A 22,350-nucleotide genomic window follows, 5' to 3' on the forward strand; every position below is an offset into this window, starting at 1 on the left:
GCGCCTGGGTGGCGCAGTCGGTTAAGCGTCTGACTTCAGCCAGGTCACGATCTCGCGGTCCATGAGTTCGAGCCCCGCGCCAGGCTCTGGGCTGATGGCTCGAGCCTGGAGCCTGTTTCCGATTCTGTGTCTCCCTCTCTCTCTGCCCCTCCCCCGTTCATGCTCTGTCTCTCTCTGTCCCAAAAATAAATACACGTTGAAAAAAAAAAAAGAAATTTCACTCTTAGGAACTTAACTGACGGAAATAACTGAGAAAGTAAACACAAAGGAAAAATGCAAATAACGTTAATGCCAACTACAAGACAGTAAAAAATTAAAATAAATTTTGCTGTATTTCTTTCACAGAAGAATATTTTATCATTGAAAGCAATGCTCTGAGGGCTCCTGGGTGGCTCAGTCCGTTGAGCATCTAACTTTGGCTCAGGTCACGATCTCACAGTTTCTGGATTCGGGCCCACGTCAGGCTTTGCACTGATAGCCTGGAGCCTGCTTCAGATTCTGTTTCCCTCTCTCTCGGCTCCTCCCCTACTCATTCTCTCTCTCTCAAATAAATAAATAAATAAATAAATAAATAAACATTTTAAAAATTAGGGGTGCCTGGGTGGCTCAGTCAGTTAAGTATCTGACTTTGGCTCAGGTCATGATCTCACAGATCATGAGTTCAAGCCCCACATCAGGCTCTGTGCTGACAGGTCAGAGCCTGGAGCCTGCTTCGGATTCTGTCTCCCTCTCTCTCTGCCCCTACCCTGCTCGTGCTCTGTATCTCTCTCTCTCTTTCAAAAAATAAATATTTAAAAAAATTAAAATAAAAGAAAACAATGCTGTTAATAGGGTAGCAAATGCCTTCCAATTCATGTGCCAAATTTTACAAATCCTATCAATAACTTTACCTGCTTTGGACAAAAATGATAAAATGAGTAACGTATGTATATTTTATTATGGATCAGATCATTATGTAAATAAGATTAATTATTTACATGTTTAAATGTGAACAATTTATTTCATATTATTAGCAAAGTCATGCACATGCAGGCAATATTTTGCCAATGGCAGCATAATTCAAACAATCAATATTCCGTCATCCTCTTTGTGAACCACATGAACTTAACAGAACAGAAAGACATTGTAAATATAATATATGTTTAGAAAAACATCATCAAAAAATAAATTACAAATTTATATGTACCAAAACATATATAAAACCATATTGATCAGAATAATAGCAACAACAACAATGAAGATCCTATAGTATTTGTAACATAGAGCAACAGGAAAGCATTTTCTGGCATTATTCTGCAACTGATCCATTATACTTTAGCCTTGTTGAATTTTAAAATTTTTTTTCAACGTTATTTATTTATTTTTGGGACAGAGAGAGACAGAGCATGAACGGGGGAGGGGCAGAGAGAGAGGGAGACACAGAATTGGAAACAGGCTCCAGGCTCTGAGCCATCAGCCCAGAGCCTGACGCGGGGCTCGAACTCACGGAGCGCGAGATCGTGACCTGGCTGAAGTCGGACGCTTAAATGACTGCGCCACCCAGGCGCCCCTAGCCTTGTTAAATTTTAATTACGATGGTTGTACTGTGCTTATGTGGGAGAATGTCTTTACTTGTTGGCTCCATCCCCAAATATGGGATGATGGGGGCATCACGTTGACGACTCTCAAATGGTTCTAGGGAAAAAAAATCCTTGTACTATATCTTGGACATTTCTCTAAGTTTGAAATTATTTCAAAATAAAATGTAATTTTGAAAGCCTACCAAGTGAACTCATTTATAAATCACATGAGTAACATTCTACCTCACTAGAACAATTGACAGATTATACCTTTGTACATAGTTTTATTTATAACAGATTGAAATATCTTATTTAACTCCACATATTGTCATTATGTTTTCACTTTGAAAGAATGAATAAACTGGTATTTCATAGGGTCACATACTGTTTTACCAGATACAAATATAACTGTATATTCATTACAAATAGATTTATTCTATCTTATACTCTCCAAAGGCAAATTTGGAATTTGTTAGTTTATTTTTTAAAAATTTATATTTTATTTACTAAAAACACTTATGTTTGTCATTTATTTTATGCACTTTACTTGGAATGCAAATTTCTAAAAAAAGGAAAAAAAAAGATTGGGGGTCTGGGTGGCTCAGTTGGTTAAGCGTCTGACTTTAGCTCAGATCATGATCTCATGGTTTGTGAGTTTGAGCCCCACATCAGGCTCTATGCTGAAGGTCAGAGCCTGGAGCCTGCTTCAGATTCTGTGTCTCCCTCTCTCTTTGCCCCTATTCGTTCTTGCTATGTCTCTCTCTCTCTTTCTCAAAAATAAATAAACATTTAAAAGAATTTTTAAAAACAAACGGGTTGAGAGAGAATTGCTAATAATGAGAAATGACATTTTACTATTTGCTACTTATAAGGTAGTTGTGTATTTTTTGAAACTGAATGGGATTTGTAAAATGTTAACTTGAAAAAGTGAGTTATTAAACCACACTTTTTCCTCATATGCCTTTCTCAAATCTAGAACTATTTTGCTATTTGCCTTTTTGGTCTGGAACATATAGTAGGTTCATTTGGCATAAGAAATTTTTGAGCCGGGCTGACTCCTAGTAGTAACCATCTTGCCTTACTAAGAGTCCAAAACTAATGGGTTCAATATCCAAGCATCAAATTATGCTGAAGATGGATGTCAGAGTGATCCCTATACAACTTCTGGAATTTATCTGTGCTAGCCTCTTCCCCAAGCGCAATCCCCCACCCCTCATCTTGACTTGTCTTGAGGAACCATAACCAATGTGCATTTCCGGTCTTCTAGCACCTGTCACATGCTCCTCCATGTTTGTTCACAGTGGCTATTCAATCACAAAAGAAAATGCTCAGACACTGAAGAACATCAGCATTTGGATTACTAATTAACTCACGTTAAAAGTGTTCAGGCTTCAGGCTCTGGGCCGTCAGCGCACAGCCCGACGCAGGGCTTGAACCCACAAACTGTGAGATCATGACCCAGGCGGAAGTAAGATGCTGAGCGGACTGAGCCACCCAGGCGCCCCCAATGTTGCCTCTTCAGAGGCCTCCTTTCACCACGGGAACTCCTGGAATCCTCCTCCTCCCCCACCCATGTAACTCTACCCCGGGCCTGTTTCGTTGTTTTTTGTATCACCCATCACTACCTGTAATAATTTTTTCTGTGTCCTTCAACTAAAAGGGGAGCTCCGTGAAGGCAGGAATACTGCTGTCACCCTGGGGCTTATTACTGACCCAAGCACACAGTAAATACTAAATAAGCTGTTGAATACAGTGCTAATTTCGAAGCATTAACTGGCCTGGTACAGACACAACAATCAGAACAGATGCCAGATGTGAACAACTAGAGTCACCCTGCTCCAGTGTGCAGACTGAATGTTAGCCTCAGTGAAAGGAGTGAGTGGCTCTAAGCTTAGGTCATCGGCCTACTGGCCAGGAACTTATTACCGTTCTCCCTATCGCCTTCCTTAGAACGCTTTCTGAATTCGTACCTGTTAACAGTGACTATACCTCTCTTAATTGTAAAGCAGAACTTTATTACTGCAAGCCTCACAAATATTTCCAGCAATATTTTATAATGAACCGTGGTCATAGGATGGCTCGTATTTTCTCATTTTTTCTGTTATCTGGCTTTTGAAAAGACGAATTCTAATTCCAGCCTGTCTTCCTTTGGCCAATATTAATATATAGCATATATAAAGTAGAATATAAAGTCTCAGTATACCAATCAGTTCTTCTTTTTGGGTTCAAATTCAGCACCACTGTATTTTCCTTTTTTCATTTCATCTACCTTGAGCAACTCAAAACTGACAATAAAGGAAGTCAAGTATTTTTCACATGCTTTGCTCTTTCTGTTGAAAGCAGACGGGGGCGCCTGGGTGGCGCAGTCGGTTAGGCGTCCGACTTCAGCCAGGTCACGATCTCGCGGTCCGGGAGTTCGAGCCCCGCATCAGGCTCTGGGCTGATGGCTCAGAGCCTGGAGCCTGCTTCCGATTCTGTGTCTCCCTCTCTCTCTGCCCCTCCCCCGTTCATGCTCTGTCTCTCTCTGTCCCAAAAATAAATAAACGTTGGAAAAAAAAAAAATATTAAAAAAAAAAAAAAAAAAAAAGGGAAAGCAGACAAAATACGCGAGGCCCTGTCAGGATTGAGTCTTCACTCTGTATTGAGTGTTGCCCACCTGCTCTCCTCACATCCACCACGCAATAAATTATTTAGGTCAAGACTCATTTCTTCCTTTTTAAAAATCTCTTTAAAATCCAACACCCAATATAAGCGGGAGCAGGAACTTTAAGTTAAATTGAGTTGAATTTATCTTCTGATTTATCCGAGCTGGATTTCAGTATGTGCTATATAAAATTAATAATTTCACACTTCTCTTTTTCCTTCTTTCTTGGCCCAAATAATTTCCCTTTTAGAGTCTTGGAGTTGCAATGGTACATATTCTTTCTACTCCCTTGTCCTTGCTCTCAGATCTATTTCTGAGATCTCGCTGGTTCACAGTAACAATTAAGATCATGTTCCCCCATTTATGGTTAAATTTAAATTTCATTTTATTCATTATTCGCAATCACTTACATCTCCTAATTCTTTTTCCTGTTGTTCCCATTTAAGAAGTACCAGGAAGCCATTCCAAAGTACCTGGTTTTCAATTGTATCTAATTATTGCCCCCTTCCTCTAAATGTTTTGCTAACATCCAGTCCCTTGAAATGTGTTCCAACTTTGCCAGGAACTCCCCAGGATAAATTAACATCTAATGATCTTCCTAGTACTGTGCTGGATAATTTCACATCCTTCTTACCACTTGACCTGCCTGTTGATATCGTTATACAAACTATCATCCTCATCTCAAATTTTATATAACTGACCTGAGAAAGATTAAGTAACTTGCTTCTGGTTACACAGTTGGTAAAGTAGTAAGCGGGGATCGATGTCTACTGCTCTTTGTACTTTGGGTGATTTCCCTTACCACTCTTTCTAAAACTCATCCAGAAAGAGCTTGGTACTTAGCATCACCTAATGAGACAGTTACCCAATGCCCGGTGTCTTATTCCTACTATACAGTTCTAAAATTTGCCCAAATATAACAACAGTGTCTTCTAGAAATATCATTCATTTCAACGCAAGTCAGAAAAAAATGGTACTATGTAATGAGCCTCATGAAACTTGGCAGACTTTCAAATGAGCCTGCTTGGGATTTTCTCTCTCTCCCCTTCTCTCTCTGCCCCTCCCTTTTTCCCTCTCTCTCAAAGTAAACAGACATTAAAAAATTAAAATTAGAAAAAAAAGAACAATAGAGGGACAAGGCATAGGCTGTATCACATTGGTCACTTATGCCATTTCTAATATTTTTAATGGTGTGAAGTCATACAATTTACTAGATATATCGGAATCTCACTTTCCTCTTCTGTAAATCAGAAGAAATAATCATTCCAACCTCACAGCATCATTTCAGGGAAGAAATGAAAGAATGTGTGTAAACCTCTAGGTTTAAGGCCATCACTGAGAAAAGTTAATTTATTAACTTAATGAATGTTAACCACCATCATCATATTCACCGTCATCACCATCATCATCATCATCATCATCATCATCACTATTTTAGAAACATGCACCAGGAAAAGAATGCACATCTGATCTCACCCAAACTGGCCACTGTAATCCGAAACACAGAAATACACTCCTCGTAGTCTAACGTAAGGTTCTGGGTGATTTTCGGTATCTGTAAATCTTGTTGTTGTTTTCTTTAGGAAGATGGTTATGGAGCACAGAATGTACTCGCTGGATCATTTGATCTAGCTTTCAGATAGGAACCAGTCAATAAGAACCGTGTGACTGAAGAAAAGACACCTTATTGCTTTATTCTGCTCATGCATAACATAAAGGAATTGGGACAAATCATAAACAGCAAAGACTCGATCCGGATCAAGGTTCCGAGATTATCTATTGGCCAGCTCCATCTTATGATAATTAACATCTGGGGTAGCAAAGAATAAATTGCTCTCCAGCTCCAATTCACTAAATTGATTTCTAGCTCTTGGAGAGAATTATTACATCATTTTAACTCCAGAAATAACAAGACACAAAGGCACTTCTCTCTGGTAGAGATTAATAAAGTATTTTATCCACCCCCCCTCCAATCAATGTAATGCCAAATAGACATAGTAGTACATTCTTTGGAATAAGTATAGTCACCTGCCATGATCTATTACCTCATTAACTCTTACAAATTCCCTATAAATCACTTAAGCAGTGTGTTGCAGAGATATTTTTGTTTTAGGAGAAAAAAAAAGTATGTAAAATGAAGAATTTGCATATTTTGCCTAAATTGTCCCATAACATTGAGGAGAAATCTGGAAGAAGAAACTGAATTTGGGAGCTTCCATTCCCATGTCCCTAAGGAAGACGAGACATTGTGAAATAAACAGATGAGAAGTATAGGGAGAGGAGAGATCTTTTTCCTTCCTTTACTCCAGCCTGGACTGCCTCCAAAACCCAGATCAGGCAAGTTTGCAAAGTGTCCAATCTTCTAAAAGAAGTTTACTAATAGTGGTATTCTCTCCATACAATGGAACTGTGCAAAAACTGTATTTTTCTTCACAGTGAGTCACTGGGAAGACAACTGATCTTATCTGACCATTAAGCCAGTCATGTGTATTGCCACCGTTATTGAGAGCTGCCCTTCCTTAACAGTCACCATGCTTCACAGCAGACAGACCTTGATTCCCAAGCAAGGGGGTTGAGATGTGCTAATGTTTCCCTCCTTCCCTTTCGTGTACTCCCTCCCTTCTTTCTTCCTTCCCTCCCTCCCTCTCCCCTTCCTTCTTTCCTTCTTTCCTTCGTCCCTCCCACCTTCCTTCCTTCCTCCTTTCTTTCCTTCTTTCCTCTCTTAGTTTTTGTCTCTGTCTCTGTCCTCTCTCTCATACTTTTCTTTCTAAACTAGACTATTCCCCTAATTTCACAGGATACTTAGGCTGCTTGCAATAGTTACGATTAAAACCCAAAGGGGCTATCAGTAGGGACTTTTTCTATAGTTAGCTTGTACTGTTATTTACACAGTGTAATATAAGATCTCACCGTCTAGCTTCAAAAGGTTGACAGCAATTAGGAAAACTAAATTCCAAAGCAGAGTGAAAGCAAGCTAGCATATTTATACAAAAAGTAAAAAATCTTGTAAAGACCTCAGTGTCAGGATTCAGTTAAAAAGCTGATAGTTCAAGTTATCTAGATATGTCCAAACATATTTTAAATCAAAATGAAACAAACTGTAACATTTTTTAAAAGGAGTATCTGGGGGCGCCTGAGTGGCTCAGTCAGTTGAGCGTCTGACCTCGGCTCAGGTCATGATCTCATGGTTTGTAGGTTCGAGCCCCGCATCGGGCTCTGCATTGACAGTGTGGATCCTGCTTGGGATTCTCTCTCTCTGACCCTCCCTGACTTGCACCTTCTCTCTCTCAAAATAAATAAATAAACTAAAAAATGTTTAAAAAAAAATAAAAGGAGTATCTGGAAAAATACACTTGTCCTAACTGCCTTGATTATTTGTGCTCTTTTGTGACTCATAGAGAAAATGAAAGGGTAAAAGGCTGCTTTGATCAGGGATAGCTCTAAAAGTTCTAGCATACTCCCTGATCAATGAGAGAATATTCATTAAATGCACTCAATAAGTTATAACACACTTAACTATTGCTACTTGTTATTTTTAGATCTTCTCAAAGAAGTCAGTTCATAAATATAGGACAGTTACAGGTCAATGACAATAACTTAAGTACAATTTTTCTCAATCCAAAAGTTAACCTACTTGTCCCCATTTGAAATAAATTTATCTATTCATAGGCTTCCGACATAAAGATGGCCAGTTCAAATTCTATAGTGTAATATATATTATTTGTTGCAGTTGGTGTTATTAAATCCAATATAGCAGAGACCTACACCGTAAATTTCATAGTATTAGCAAGTGTTATATCTAGCCTTCATATTGTTTTCTTTCTAAAGATTTTAATTATGTTGTTATACAGCGGCACGGATCTTTCGCAATATTTCAGGGGCAGAGAGCCTGTGATAAATGGAATGAATAGATGTGAACTGTTGCAGCCTGTGGTCTTAGCCCTGTCCTCCTCTCTCCTCCTAGCCATGTTGCCTTCTCTCTTTTCCCACATTATCCAGGGTTCAAGAAGCTCTGAGAGTCGGGTCCTATAAGAATCACCCACAACAATCTCTTCCCTGTCCTGTTATCATTCTTTGCTTCCTGTTTGCAAAAATGTCTAAGCCTGACTTAGAAAGAGTATGGGGGGAGAAAGGGAGGAGAAATACAGAAAAAAGGAGGAAAGAGGCAGGGGATTAGGGAAGCAAGGAGAAGCAGAATCCTTCGAGGGACTCTCCACTTTACCCAAGCCATGATGTTACAGCTGAGAAACCTGAGCATTTGGTCTGCAAATGCTCACATGTGGCTTATTCACATGGGCCCATACCAGGGCAAATTCTCTTGACTTGCAAGTCACAAATCCTAAAAGTTTCCAAGTCTGGGTTTCTATTGTGTATTCTAACTCTTTGTACCAAAAATAGATTCACTGACTGGTTTTTTTTGCCCTAATTTATGAAGTTTGTTAAATTTATTACCTTAAAAACCATAAGAATTAATGAAACATGGAAAATCACATATTAAAAGAGTCTCTTCAAAGTTTAGGCAATGGGCTTTTGAACATTATCCTTTATTGTTACCAGGTACTAAAGACCAGGACCCGTATTGACATCAGCTCAAAAAATTCTCATCACCAATGGCATATCAGCAACATTCACACATTCTAGACTCTAAATCTTCCCTCTACAGAGGATTTTGGTTGTACATTTGAGTGTATTGAGGCTTAGATCAGTTGTCCTGATACTTTCCAGAGGCTTCCTGTCTGATAAGGCCTCCTCTCCCCAAAAATGAATGCAGTAGTTCTCGCCCTGATGCGTAGGAGGGTCGGAAAATGATAAAGAATCCCCTTACTTGCAGGAAATTTACATTTCCTTCTACTCACCATACTGGGAAATGTGAAAAGACTCATCTGATTGCCCTTCTCTGACCAAGACGGTTAAATGGCCAAAGAGACAAACAGGCCCGTCCTAAAAGATTTTCTAGGATGTTACCCAAAACTTCAGCAAGAATAAATAACTTCCCACAGATGAACAGCTCAGCTCAGTACAAAAAAAAATTGCCTTCCCCCAATTTAGAACCCAAATGTGCAAAGTCCTAATATCCAGAATTATATGTATATTTTTTCACTTTTATAAAGGGTGCTACCAACTCTAAACAGAAAATAAGCCAATGCAAACGTGAATGGGCGATTGTCACCAGAGATTTCATTGATGTTCTTCTGCTTGATTCTGTCCTGTCAGGTTGATTCTTGTGGTTGGCATCCTGATGGAGTCTCCAACTCCCTTGCTGTCCTTACCAGTGTTCGAATCCCTTTGTCCTTCCCAAGCCCCTAAATTCTGTAACAGTACAACAGGATAAATACAGTCTTGCCCCTGACTTCAACTCATTCTCCAAGCACAACTAAGCTAATCTTTCAAACGCCCAAATCTGAGAGGTCTCTGGTTTTTAAAACCATCCAGTGACTTCCTGCCATCTGAGAGTGAAATCTGAAGCCCATTTCATGGCTTAAAGGGTTCTTTGTGGTCTGGTTCTCGCCTTTTTCTCCAGCCTCATCTTCTGCATTCCTACCCCCCACCCAAGCTCTCATCTTTCTTCTGACTGTTTGAATACATAGCACTCTCCCTTCCCGTTAGACCCCAGAATCTTCAGATCTCCCTGTTTACACCACCCTCTCTCCTGCTCCCTCGAGGAGAGACATCTGTCAGGTTTCAGGAGACCTAGCACTTTCTCAAGGAGACTATCCTCTCCCCAACCACACCTTACTATGTTACCTCCCTCTGACATGTGTGTGCTCCCACACACCTGCCTGTGTCCAAATTATTGTCTGCCTCCCCAGTCAGGTGAGGTTTTAAGCTCCATGGGAATAGGGCCCTGTGTTTATTTTAATGCATGTTCTCACATTGTGGTGCTGGACATATCTTTGGTGCCTAAGAATAAATCATACAAGTCATATAAACATATTAACTAGACGTTACTTGAGAGCAGTTGTTTACAAATGATGCTGACCAGCATCAGGTACAGCAATTATTCAGATTCTTTTCCCTCAGATCTCCTGAGATCCCTCAGATCTCCTGCAAGAAAGGAATTTCTTTTTCCTCTCCCTCCTTGTCACAGATTACCAACACATGAGCATTTGGCAGGTATAACCTTGGCCATTCTTCTCCCGTTATTTTTGCCTCCCAGCCCTTACTATTCACAGGACGTGTCGATTACAAGTCACAAAACTGGCTCAATCCTTAATGCGTGTATAGGGTTCCCCAATGCAGTGTAGTCAATAAGCACACTTCCAGTTCCAAACTGGAAAACCCATCTGTTGTGGGGTGAATTGTGTCCACCGCCGACTTCTGAAAATTCATTGCTTGAAGCCCTCGGTACCTCAGAATGTGAGTATATTTGGAGATGAGGTCTTTAAAAAGGTGATTATGTAAAAAAAAAAAAAAAAAAAAAGGCCTTTAGGGTTGTCCCAAATCCAATCTGACTGGTGTCCTTCTAAGAAGAGGAAATTTGAGGGGCACCTGGGTGGCTCAGTTTGTTGACTTTGGCTTGGGTCATGATCTCACGGTTCATGGGTTCGAGCCCCATGTCAGGCTCTGTGCCGACAGCTCAGAGCCTGGAGCATGCTTCGGATTCTGTGTCTCCCTCTCTCTCTGACCCTCCCATGCTCATGCTCTGTCTGTCTCTGTCTCAAAAATACACAAACATTAAGAAGAGGAAATTTGAATAGGCAGGGAGACACCAGGGCATGTGCACAGAGGAAAGATCAGGTGAGGCCACAGGGAGAAGGCAGCCATCTGTGAGCCAAGGAGAGAGGTCTCAGGAGAAACCAGACCTTCCAACACCTTGATCTTGGACTTCCAGCTTCCAGAACTGTGAAAAATAAATTTCTGTTGTTTAAGCCACAGCGCCTGTGGTATTTTGTTATGGTGGCCCCAGCAGACGGATACACTGTGAAAGTTTGAAATTAATTACCTGTATTCTGGAGCTGAAAACCTATCCTTCTCATCACGTTTTTTCTATTTTTAACTAAGTCTTTATATCTAAATCCAGGAAGAAATATGAATTTTAAGGAAGAACTTAATACTAATAATTCATGGGTCACCAAATATGTGCCAGGCACTGTTCTAGGTGCTCCATGGTATGTCAACCTATTCTGCACTGAACAGCTCAGGAAGCAGGACTACAGAGGTTGAGCGATCAGCTCCAGATCGTACAATTAGCAGAGAGGAAAAGACCGCATTTGAATGTACACCTGCCTGAGACAGCAGAGTCGTAGAGAGAGCAAAGGCTCTGGAGCTCCATGGCTCGGTCTGAACCCAGGTTTGCTGCTAAAAGTCAGAGTGTGAACTGTGGAACAGGTCACTTGTCCTCCACGAGCCTCAGTTTCTTCATCTGTAAAACAGCGATAATAACATTTATCTTGTAGGCTTGGCAAAAGGATGAAATGAGAGAACACACAAAATAACAAGAACATAGTATATATTCAAAGCTCCCCTCTTTTTTTTTTTAATTTTTTTTCAACGTTTTTTATTTTATTTTTGGGACAGAGAGAGACAGAGCATGAACGGGGGAGGGGCAGAGAGAGAGGGAGACACAGAATCAGAAGCAGGCTCCAGGCTCCGAGCCATCAGCCCAGAGCCCGACGCGGGGCTCGAACTCATGGACCGCGAGATCGTGACCTGGCTGAAGTCGGACGCTTAACCGACTGCGCCACCCAGGCGCCCCAGCTCCCCTCTTCTAGCTCGTGCAGGCGGAGCCAAAATGAGAAGCCTTGACCCTAATCTTTGCAGAAACTGCCTTATTTCAGCAGTGCTTTTTGGTTTTAGTAAAGAAAAGAATCTACTTCTATATTGATTTATATGTGAGCATTTAAAAATTAATAAGCTGATACCTATCAGGTGACTGATTTGCCTCTCTCTTTAAGCTGGGACTGTGACTAGTTGTATCTTGGGATGTCTGTGTTCACCCCAGGCAGGGGATGTAGGAAAATCAAGTTAAGACTGGCTTGTCTTAACAGGTCAGAACTGAACCAACAAAGACTAGTGTGTGTATGAAAATATATATATATATTTGATTGGGAATTCTGACTTGAATTTAAATCTATTTTTAACTTGTATTTCTTAAATCACGATTTAATCACGGCTAAAACTACTGCTCTGCTGTGATTACCTCGAAATGAAAAGTTTAATTAAAAACCAAAAGGAACACCTGGGTAGCTCAGTCGGTTAAGCGTCCGACTTGGGCTCAGGTCATGATCTCATAGTTCGTGAGTTCAGAACCCTCGTTGGGCTGTGTGCTGACAGCTCAGCCTGGAGCCTGCTTCAGATTCTGTGTCTCCCTCTCTCTGACCCTCCCCCATTCATGCTCTGTCTCTCAAAAAATAAATAAACTTAAAAAAAATATTAAATAAAACATAACCTATAAATAAGAATACTTCACAAAATTATGTGATGGTTTGTTTCAGATTTAACTTAGTTTTACCCAGGAATTATTTTTTTTAAGTGTACAAACTATATTGATGATAAAATTGTATAGCTAATGTAAATGAAACTAAATACTGCTATCACACAGAAGCTGAGAAATATATATTAGAAACCACAGGGCATGTGCTTACTGGGTAAAAAGAAGCTTTTTTTGGTTTTAGAATATACTATATATAATGTCCTATAGACATATTTTTTTAAGTTTATTTGTTTATTTTGAAGGGGGGGTGGAGAAAGTGAGTGGGGGAAGGGCAGAGAGAAAGGGAGAGAGAGAGAGAGAGAGAGGGAGAGAGAGAGAGAACCCCAAGCAGGCTCTGCACCGTCAGCACAGAATCTGATGCAGGGCTCGAACTCACAAACCATGAGCTCGTGAACCAAGCTGAAATCAAGAGTTGGACACTTAACCAACTGAGCCACCTGGGCACCCCTCCTGTAGATAGTTTTGAGTCAAAATGTACACTTAGCATAAAATATCAAAACACTCCGCTTCAAAAATTACCCTACCAATGTACTTTTTTCCATTCTTACGTTTACGTTATACAAAAAGGTAATCATAATATACAGGAAATCTCACCATCTAGTTCAAACTTTCCATCGTCTGTCAAACACATCTCTCATATTTATCTGTACTTTTCTTCACCCCACATGTGCAAGCACACACTTTGGGTGGCCTTGTGCTGGATGCTGGAGATATCCAGAGAAAAGGACCCTGAAAGTGGGTGGGGAAGTATCCTCAGGCAAGCAGACAGAGAATGGCAAAGACCTGGGGCTTGGAAAGTGGAGTAGGTTTGAAATGATTTTGCTTCCTAGACTACAAAGAGGAACTCCAAGAAAGATGTGGGCGTGGAATGCCCCACCTCCTATGCAGTGTCCTAGAGTCTGGATATTTTAAGGACATTAAAAGCGAGAATGTCCAAACGTGACTGGATCTGTATTTTAGAACTTTTACTGGGAAGAGTGTGGAAACTGAATTGGATTTAAGAAATTTGTGGGCAAAGTAATTCAGGATGTTAACAGCTATTGTGATCACAGGAGAAAGTATAAGAAAGTATGTGATCACTGAACAAAGACAGTGACAATGGAAACTGAGAAGAAAGGTAGTTAAAGGTGCTAACTTTGCTCTAGATCCCAGTCCTTCCTATGTGCTATAAACAAACAAAAAACTGTTTCTCACATTTTTTTCTATCTCTTGTATATTATTTATTAACAATCCAGAAGTAACTAGTTAAAACAGATATTTATTGTATTACTGTGTACCAGGCATTAGAATAGTGCTTTATAAGTAATACCTAATTTAATTTTCACCAAAGTCTTATAGGAACTGCTACTTTACTAAGAAAAAGTCTGAGGCACAGAAGGTAAAGCAACGTGCCCACGGTCACCCTGCTGGTCAGTAGCAGAGGCAAGATCCAAACCCATTTTGTCTGAACCCAAAGCTGACGCTCTTATGTCTCACCCACCCACGTCCAGACTGTTTCCGGTTCCTCTTACTCTCATGGACTCCTCACCTCATAAGCTGAATCAGTCCTCCTGTCCCTCCTTAAAGGACAAACTTATTTTCCCTCTAATCTTTCCAACTACTGTCCAATCTATTTCTTTCCATGTAATGTCTTGAACTCCTGCAATACCTATCTTCTTGACAGCCATTTTCTCCTTAAATCTCAGCCCTTTGGTTTCTGTGCCTTGTAAATTTACTCACACTAATTATTGTCTTGAAAAATTCAAAGCATTTCTCCATCCTCCTTTTCATTGTGCTCTTTAGGATACTTTGTATAATTAACTGCTCCTTTCTTCTTGAAGCTCTTTTCCCCCATATGTGCTGGCTCTCCCAACATGGTCCCGTGTCACTGTTGCGGTTCCTTCTCTGTTTCTTTTGTCAGTTCTTTTCTGTTGAAGAACTTGTTCTTCTTCTATCCTCTGTGCATGCTACTTGAGGTTTTTATTTCCTTTTTTTTTTTTTTTGTCCTCTGCTGTTCTCTTTCAGTATGATCCCTCAACTTACTCTTCATATTATGACTCTTTTAATTATTGTGATGGAATGTAAGTCTCTCTCTCCCTTAATTTCTCAATATTTTTTGAAGATCTAATTTCAAACTAACTTGGAGGTCTTTCTTCCGTGGCTTACTGACATGCATTTTACACGGCCTCCCCAGCTTCCCTAAACACCTTCACTGCTGACCGGGTCACCTTCCCCCATATCTCCTGTAAGCAGCAAAGTACACAAAGGATTCATTCTGCTCTTAGTTTAAAACCTTTTTCCTGACTTTCATCTCCCTGGTGCTTAGATTTCTTTGTTCATAAAGACAAATGCCAACCTGGTATTATGCTTACAGGATTAAAACTGAAGGGGCGCCTGGGTGGCTCAGTCATTAAGTGTCCAACTTCAGCTGAGGTCATGATCTCGCAGTTTGTGGGTTTGAGCCCTGCTTCGGGCTCTGTGCTGACAGCTCAGAGCCTGGAACCTGCTTTGGATTCTGTGTCTCCCTCTCTCTCTGTTCCTCCCTGGCTTGTGCTCTGTCTCTTTCTCTCTCTCTCAAAAATAAATAAACATTACAAAAATAATTTTAAATAAAATTGAAACCTGCAGGTGATAACAAGGGGGGGAAAAGTGACTCGTTCAGAAGAGCAGCCATGGCTGAATCCATCTTGGAGACACAGCCGGCACTCAGGCTCCTGAAAGAAAACTTTCTGTCCCATACTTGCAACTCAGAGCCTCCACAGCTAGTATGATTCAACGAGTAAGCATTCCATTGAACCAACAGTTCACCAGGCTAAAAGCGACTCTGGAAGTCCTGGGCAAGTAAATGATTACCATTCTTGTGGAGCCCTCTCAAGATGACACACGGTTGACACTGATCTGAAACAGAAGTGCCAAATCTTAAAGTCCCAGCCTTGAAGTGATATGATTCAGGGGTCTTCGGTCAGAGCGCAGTTCGATTATCTCTAATGTGTGTACAAGACTGTCAACCACACAACTAAGTAAAAAAGAAAGAAAGAAAGAAAGAAAGAAAGAAAGAAAGAAAGAAAGAAAACAATGGTGCTAGTTACCTCTGCACCCCACCCCCATCCGCACCCCAATCGCCATGAGATGGGAATTCAGACATAAACTTGGATTGAGACAAACAGCAACACCCCTAAAATGTCGCTTCGTTTGCTTGTTTTTGCTTCTGATTCTGGGGAGTGGGGGGGGGGGTAGCAAGAGGGGGAGGCCCTGGGGGTTGGGGGGGGACACCAAGTTCCCACCCCCCCCCCTCCTCCGCCCTCCTTTCCCCCCGGGGGGGGGGGTCTTCGGCGCACTGAATGAAGGTAATCTTTTTTAGAAACAACTTCTCTGTTTTCCCTGTCAGCGCCCTGCCAGCTACTCAGCCACAGGCTGAGGGGAGGCTCTGACCCGGGCAGCGAGTCAGGAAGGCAAAGATCGCGAAGCCAGGCGCCCCGGAGCGCTCAGCGCCAGGTGACACAGCCGTGGGCTCCCCGGCGCGGGCTTGACAGTTTCATCCCCGCCCACTCGCAGGAGAGCGCCCCGCCGGGCTGCACGCGCGCGCGCAGGGGGCCATAAAAGCTGCGGCGGCGCGGAGACGCCGAGCTCGCCCACCGCCCGGAGCAGCGGCCGCGTCATGCATGTGAACGGCAAAGTGGCGCTGGTGACCGGCGCGGCGCAGGGCATCGGCAGGGCCTTTGCGGAGGCGCTCCTGCACAAGGGCGCCAAGGTAAGCGTTGGCGCCCGCCCCCCTCCCCCGGGAAACGTGTCTTCCCACCCGGAGACTCGCCCACCGGTCAGAGGACTCCCGGCGAGCTCGGGGCGGGAGGGGGGGGGGGGTTGCTGCGCCCCAGGTTGCCCACCTTTGCCACTTTCAAAAGCTGCTGAGGCCGACGGTCTGCAGCAGACCTCGAAGGCGGTGGGGAGAGACCCCGAATTTTAATTGCAGAGTTTGAGGTCCAAGAAGGGGCAGCGTCCCGGTGTGTATTTACTGTTCGTCCGGCTGTTTCACAAGCTGCGCAGAACCTCGATTCTTCTGCTCTTTATAGGTAGCGCTGGTCGACTGGAACCTTGAAGCAGGTGTAAAGTGTAAAGCTGCCCTGGATGAGCAGTTTGAACCCCAGAAGACTCTGTTCATCCAGTGCGATGTGGCTGACCAGGAACAATTGAGAGGTAAGAGAGGGGAATCAGTCCCATCAGCACGGAACTTGCCTTGAACAAGCAACAACCTGAAGGCAGCCCGGGCCGGAGCGCCAGCTTGGGTGCAGGCATATGCAAGGCTACCTCCTGGAGAGCAGCTATTTAATAAGCTCCAAGGCTACCTCCTGGAGAGCAGCTATTTAATAAGCTCCGAAAGATAGCTTGGACTGTTATGTTTCCTGCCGACATCCCCATAGCCATGAAAACTAAGAGGGGGAAAACCAAGACTGTTTGAGAAATCTTTTATTTTATTTTTTTAATTTTGGCAGCACGTAATGTAATCAAAATTCCTTTGTGTATTCAAAGACCGTGCTGCTACAGGGATTATTAAATGAGTGAAATTGCAGATGGAACTTGGAAAGCTGAAGTAGGCTAAGGGACTGTGGCAAACAACTTCTTCCAGAATGCTGGAAGATGCAGAGTTCAATGACAACCAAATGTGGCAATGTTTCCTTTTAAACATACTAGAACGCAAGATCAAGGATCATCATCGCAGACGTGCTAGATGCAATCAACCAAATGTTCTCTCTGGGTTTTCCCCTATGAAATGGTACTTTAAAAATAATAATAGCTCTACTGCAGTGTTAGAATCACAGAAGAAAAGTTTCTATCAGACTTTCCTCAATGCTTTCCTGTTTCCGTCTACTCCCTTAAAATAGACCCATCTACTTGTGAGAGATCAAGGACAGTATTGGCACGGAGACTAAACAGAATTGGTCATTTGGAGGTTTGGTAGATCTGCATGGAAAATATACATTTTTTTTCTGGAAAAAAAAACCCAGAAAAATAAAATATACATATTTCACAAAGTTTTATTGGAAGACTGAGTAAATGTGGGGCACATCTTTAATGAAAGGGCGAGAAGTTTTCCATAAAAGTCATGCTAGTACTCCTGTTCTTAAAGAACGCTGGATATGTGAATTTCTTTGAAAGTGTTGGGCTATTCTGTAGGAGAGTAAAGATGGAGTGGTACATGAGAAGCGGGTTTTCCCCTACTGTTAAAGGAAATTGTTTTATAGGAAATTATGTGATTAACTCTGAAAATGCTAAGACTTACAGTATGACTTACAAGCTTGAGTAGAAGAGATCTGTGAACACAGTGCTAGTGGAACATATTTTGCAAGAGGGTAAAGTTTTGTTGATTGTGCATGATATTTTGGATCAAGGATGAAGTCGTGCCAGATCCCAACATCCATGCTGATGAAATAGGAAACAGTATAGATCATCTGAAAGCTATTTCTGCCTGAATTTATGTAGTTTCACATGTGACATTTAACCTTAATTGTTTTGCTTCCCAGTATTTAAAATTAGTATCTTGGCTGTAAACACATTCCTTAAGGATTGTGGAGGAAGAAATTCAGATACAGGAGTGACCAGGAGAAAGCATGTTGATCATGAGAAATCCACACATTGTCTGGACATCAGCATTTATTTGCATTTAAGGAAGACATGGCCTTGACTCTTCCAATTTCAGGATTTAATTCTGTCTACGAGTTTTGAAATTGTTTAGGTGGCGGCCGAGGGAGACTTCATTAAAATCATAAAAATACAGAGATGAAAACTGTCTTAGAGATGATCTAGACAGAATTCATTTTGCCAATGAAAAAAATAGTGTGGAGAATTTAGGTAAATTACAGAGTGCCTCAGCTTATAAATGTCAGCATGAGCTTAATCATAAGCCCCGTGAGCCCCAAATTCAGTGGTAGATCAGAAAGAGAATGATGTATTATATACTGATATGGGCAGAGTGTAAGGTATGCAGTAGAGACCAGGATGAGGGAAGAAAAATTAAAGAAGCAGTTAGACTTACATACTTAACAACCTAAATCCTATAAGATGAATGTGGGGTTTTGAATTTCTTTTCCTAACGTTTATTTATTTTTGAGACAGAGAGAGACAGAGCATGAACGGAGGAGGGTCAGAGAGAGGGAGACACAGAATCTGAAACAGGCTCCAGGCTCTGAGCTGTCAGCACAGAGCCCGACGCGGGGCTCGAACTCACAGACCGCGAGATCATGACCTGAGCCGAAATTGGCCGCCCAACAGACTGAGCCACCCAGGCGCCCCGAATGTGGGATTTTGAAGAGTAGAACATGCTTAGGATAGATGCAAAGATAGATAGATAGATAGATAGATAGATAGATAGATAGATAGATAGATATTCCTTAGATGTTTTCTGCTGGAGGACCTTTTCCAGAATCAATTTGACATTTTAAGCAGTTTAAAAATTCCATGAAAAAGTAAACAGCTTTTATTTTGTTGTTTTCTATTCCAGTATGGTAAAGTACTGTAAATAATGGCCTTCATGATATTTTTGGCAATTAGCTTGCATAGTGATTTACCCACTTGGGAACTGATGAGCCCGTGTCCCCCTCAGTATGTCTCGCGGTTGTTAGTAATTCTAGATTTCATTTCAATCAAAATAAAGTTTCTGTGAGTTTACTTGTTTCAAGGAACTCATATACTGACCTCAAGACCAGAGAAGACATTTCTGTCATGTGGAAGAACAACCCCAATTGTTATCTGTAGTCTCAAGTAATAGAACTAGAACCAATGGTAAAAGGCCCAAGGAAACAGTTTAAATCTATAGAAGTATGTCAAAAACTGCTTTGATGATAAAGCCAAGTGTGAACTGGCTAAGGAGGGTTTGCAAGGACTGGATATGTGGTTTGACAATGCCATGAATGACTTTCATGCCTTGGCATCTATGTGGGCTTTTACCCTGGTTGAACATAGCTTTTATACAAACTAGGAATACAAAGCAGCAATAATAGTGAGAAAGAGAAAAGAATGAATGGTACATAATTCAAGTTGCAGTACCCAAATCAACTGAATGAAGTATATACACTTTTACTTCCTGGGCTATTAAAACTCCCTGAAATGGCCATAATGGATCTGAATACACAAGAAGACTTATGTTTAATATTACACTTTATAAAGATAATACGGCTTTTTGAGAAAGGATGTTTGTCATAGTCTGAGCCAGAGAGCTTCAATAATGTCTTAAAGACAGACTGATACTGGCTGCCCAGATGGATTTGTAAGAGCTCTTAGTTTAGGATGCTCAGTTGTCTAAAATTTACTTCATTAAATTAAGAACTTCAGTGTACGTACAGGTCATCTACAGACCTTATTAAAGTTAAGATTCTGATTCAGTAGGTCTGTGGTGGTCACAGATTGTGCATTTATAACAAGTTCCCAGGTAATGCTGATTGATGTTCCTGGCTCACAAACCGTACTTCGAGAAGCAAGGCATTCAGTCACTATCTAAGAGTGTAATTTTCATTATAAGAGTGAATACATGAAAATTGATTTCAGGGCACAGGGTAGGACTGAAATGTATATATGGAAAACAAGAACATTATCTATATAATGTCTTCTTTTTGGGGGGCGCCTGGGTGGCTCAGTCGGTTGAGCATCTGACTTCAGCTCAGGTCACGATCTCGCGGTCCGTGAGTTCGAGCCCCGCGTCGGGCTCTGGGCTGATGGCTCGGAGCCTGGAGCCTGTTTCCGATTCTGTGTCTCCCTCTCTCTCTGCCCCTCCCCCGTTCATGCTCTGTCTCTCTCTGTCTCAAAAATAAATAAATATTAAAAAAAAGTTTATAATGTCTTCTTTTTTTTAATTAGATACTTTCAGAAAAGTTGTAGACCACTTTGGAAGATTGGACATTTTGGTCAATAACGCTGGAGTGAATAATGAGAAAAACTGGGAAAAAACTGTGCAAATTAATTTGGTAAGCTATCTTAGCCACGTTTTTACTGCCTGAACTTATTTTTAAAAAATGATGCTTTTAAAGGAAAAAAAGGTTCTTACATTCATGAAATCAATACAAAAACCTACAACGTAGAAAAAGGGAAGTTACAGAAAGCTAGGAAAAAAAGCATTTCCTTTTACAAATAGGAAGATATTTGAGACTTCTAATTATGCAGATAAATCTGTCTTAAAATCTTCAAAGGAAATATAAGAAAAAAAAAACCCCACATAGTTTATTGCGTAACTTAGTAGTTGGCGAACTATGACCCACAGGCTCACCTAGCCTGTCACCTGTTTTTGTATGACCTGCAAGCTAAAAATGAGTCTTATATTTTTTAATGGTTGAAAAAATGTAAAAAGAAGAATATGAAGTACATAAATATATGAAATTCAGATATCAGTATCTATATAGTTTTATTTGAACACAGCTACAGTCATCCATCTGCATATTGTCTGTGGCTACTTTTTGCTACAACAGCAGAGTTGAACAGTGTGACAATGACCTTGTGGTGCACATTGACTAAACTATTTACTATCTGTCCCATTACAGAAAAAAAATCTGTTAACCGTGGCTTAACTTACTTAAAAACTAAATCATTTTTTAAAATGTTTTATGTTTATTTATTTTTTAAAGACAGAGAGAGAGAGAAAGTGCAAGCGGGGCAGGGGCCCAGAGAGAGGGAGACACAGAATTGGGAGCAGGCTCCAGGCCCTGAGCTGTCAGCACAGAGCTGACGCAGGGCTCGAACCCACAAACTGGGAGACCATGACCTGAGCCGAGGTTGGAGGCCCAACTGACTGAGCCACCAGGGTGCCCCTGAAAACTAAATCTTAATTTAATTCCAGAAATTTAACAGAAAATAAGGCTAAAGGGACTGTGAGACTTTGTAATTATTAAGATTTTTATCTTGAAAGTCGGTATGTGTGTACGTGTGCGTGTAATTTCTACAATGTTTGATGATCGTTTAGGTCTTGCTTAAATTACAAAAATGTCGAATAAAGAAATAAGATTTGTTTTATCCACTGTATTACAAGGTTGTTGGGTATCTCATTTTATAAACACAGTTGACATAAGGTATTGGGATTTAGTAAAACTTAAACCTTAGCCAAACAAGTTGTCGGAGCTAAGCTGTAGGGGGGGTCATCCCGCCCTTGGTAAGGCCATTCGACCAGTTTTGCAAAGCAGGGATGTGTAAAGTACAGAGAGGCCACTAAGTGTGTTTAAGCATACAAGGAGTGGCCCCCTCCTTGATGATACCCTCCCGGGAGATGATAAACACCTTAAAAACAGGAACTGAGTTATGTTTTTGCTTTCTCTCTTTCCTTTCCTTCTTTCTTTCTCAGTAATCAACACAATATCTTGAAGATAGTGCTTAGTCAGTAAATGTTTGACTTGAATCTACATTCCCAGGAGTGATTGCTTAACAGTAGTAACTTGGTGGGAGTAATGAGAATTATACTACCTCACAAAAGAGAGGAATGGGCGAACACTCTGATAAGGATACAGAGTTGCTCCCCAAACTTGACAGATGCCTAAAGTCCTTTAACCAAGAGTGAAAGGTACTGTTTTAAGATACAAACAGGGGTGCCTACGTGGCTCAGTCAGTTGAATGTCAGACTCATGACTTCAGCGTGGGTCATGATCTCATGATCTCAAGATCGAGACCCTCCTCCCCAAGCTGGGTGTGGAGCTTACTTAAGATTCTCTCTCTCTCTCTCTCTCTCTCTCTCTCTCTCTCTCTCTCTCTCCCTCCCCCCC

General features: G+C 41.2%; 1 protein-coding gene and 1 long non-coding RNA gene across 5 annotated transcripts in view; one reads left to right on the forward strand and one right to left on the reverse strand.

Annotated features, from left to right (window-relative positions):
- LOC121027078 (uncharacterized) overlaps window positions 1-16,680 on the reverse strand; it is a 30,679-nt gene extending 13,999 nt beyond the window's left edge. The window contains exon 1 of one of the 2 annotated variants that reach the window (XR_005788540.1): window positions 16,501-16,680. This is a non-coding gene — a long non-coding RNA (uncharacterized LOC121027078). Of the gene's footprint in view, window positions 1-2,829; window positions 2,939-16,500 lie in introns of those variants that run through there. The other variant, XR_005788544.1, reaches the window with a different exon arrangement.
- The window catches only part of HPGD (15-hydroxyprostaglandin dehydrogenase), a 27,401-nt gene continuing 21,053 nt past the window's right edge, over window positions 16,003-22,350 (forward strand). The window contains exons 1-3 of one of the 3 annotated variants that reach the window (XM_040470129.1): window positions 16,003-16,367; window positions 16,687-16,810; window positions 20,465-20,571. In XM_040470129.1, coding sequence (XP_040326063.1) covers window positions 16,275-16,367; window positions 16,687-16,810; window positions 20,465-20,571 — 324 coding nt within the window. In that variant the 5' untranslated portion in view covers window positions 16,003-16,274. The remainder of the gene's footprint in view (window positions 16,368-16,686; window positions 16,811-20,464; window positions 20,572-22,350) is intronic. The other 2 variants (XM_040470138.1, XM_040470147.1) reach the window with 2 other exon arrangements.

Source organism: Herpailurus yagouaroundi, unplaced genomic scaffold (assembly GCF_014898765.1).
Source record: "Herpailurus yagouaroundi ecotype Mexico unplaced genomic scaffold, PumYag 28, whole genome shotgun sequence".
Taxonomy (NCBI): Eukaryota; Metazoa; Chordata; class Mammalia; order Carnivora; family Felidae; genus Herpailurus; species Herpailurus yagouaroundi.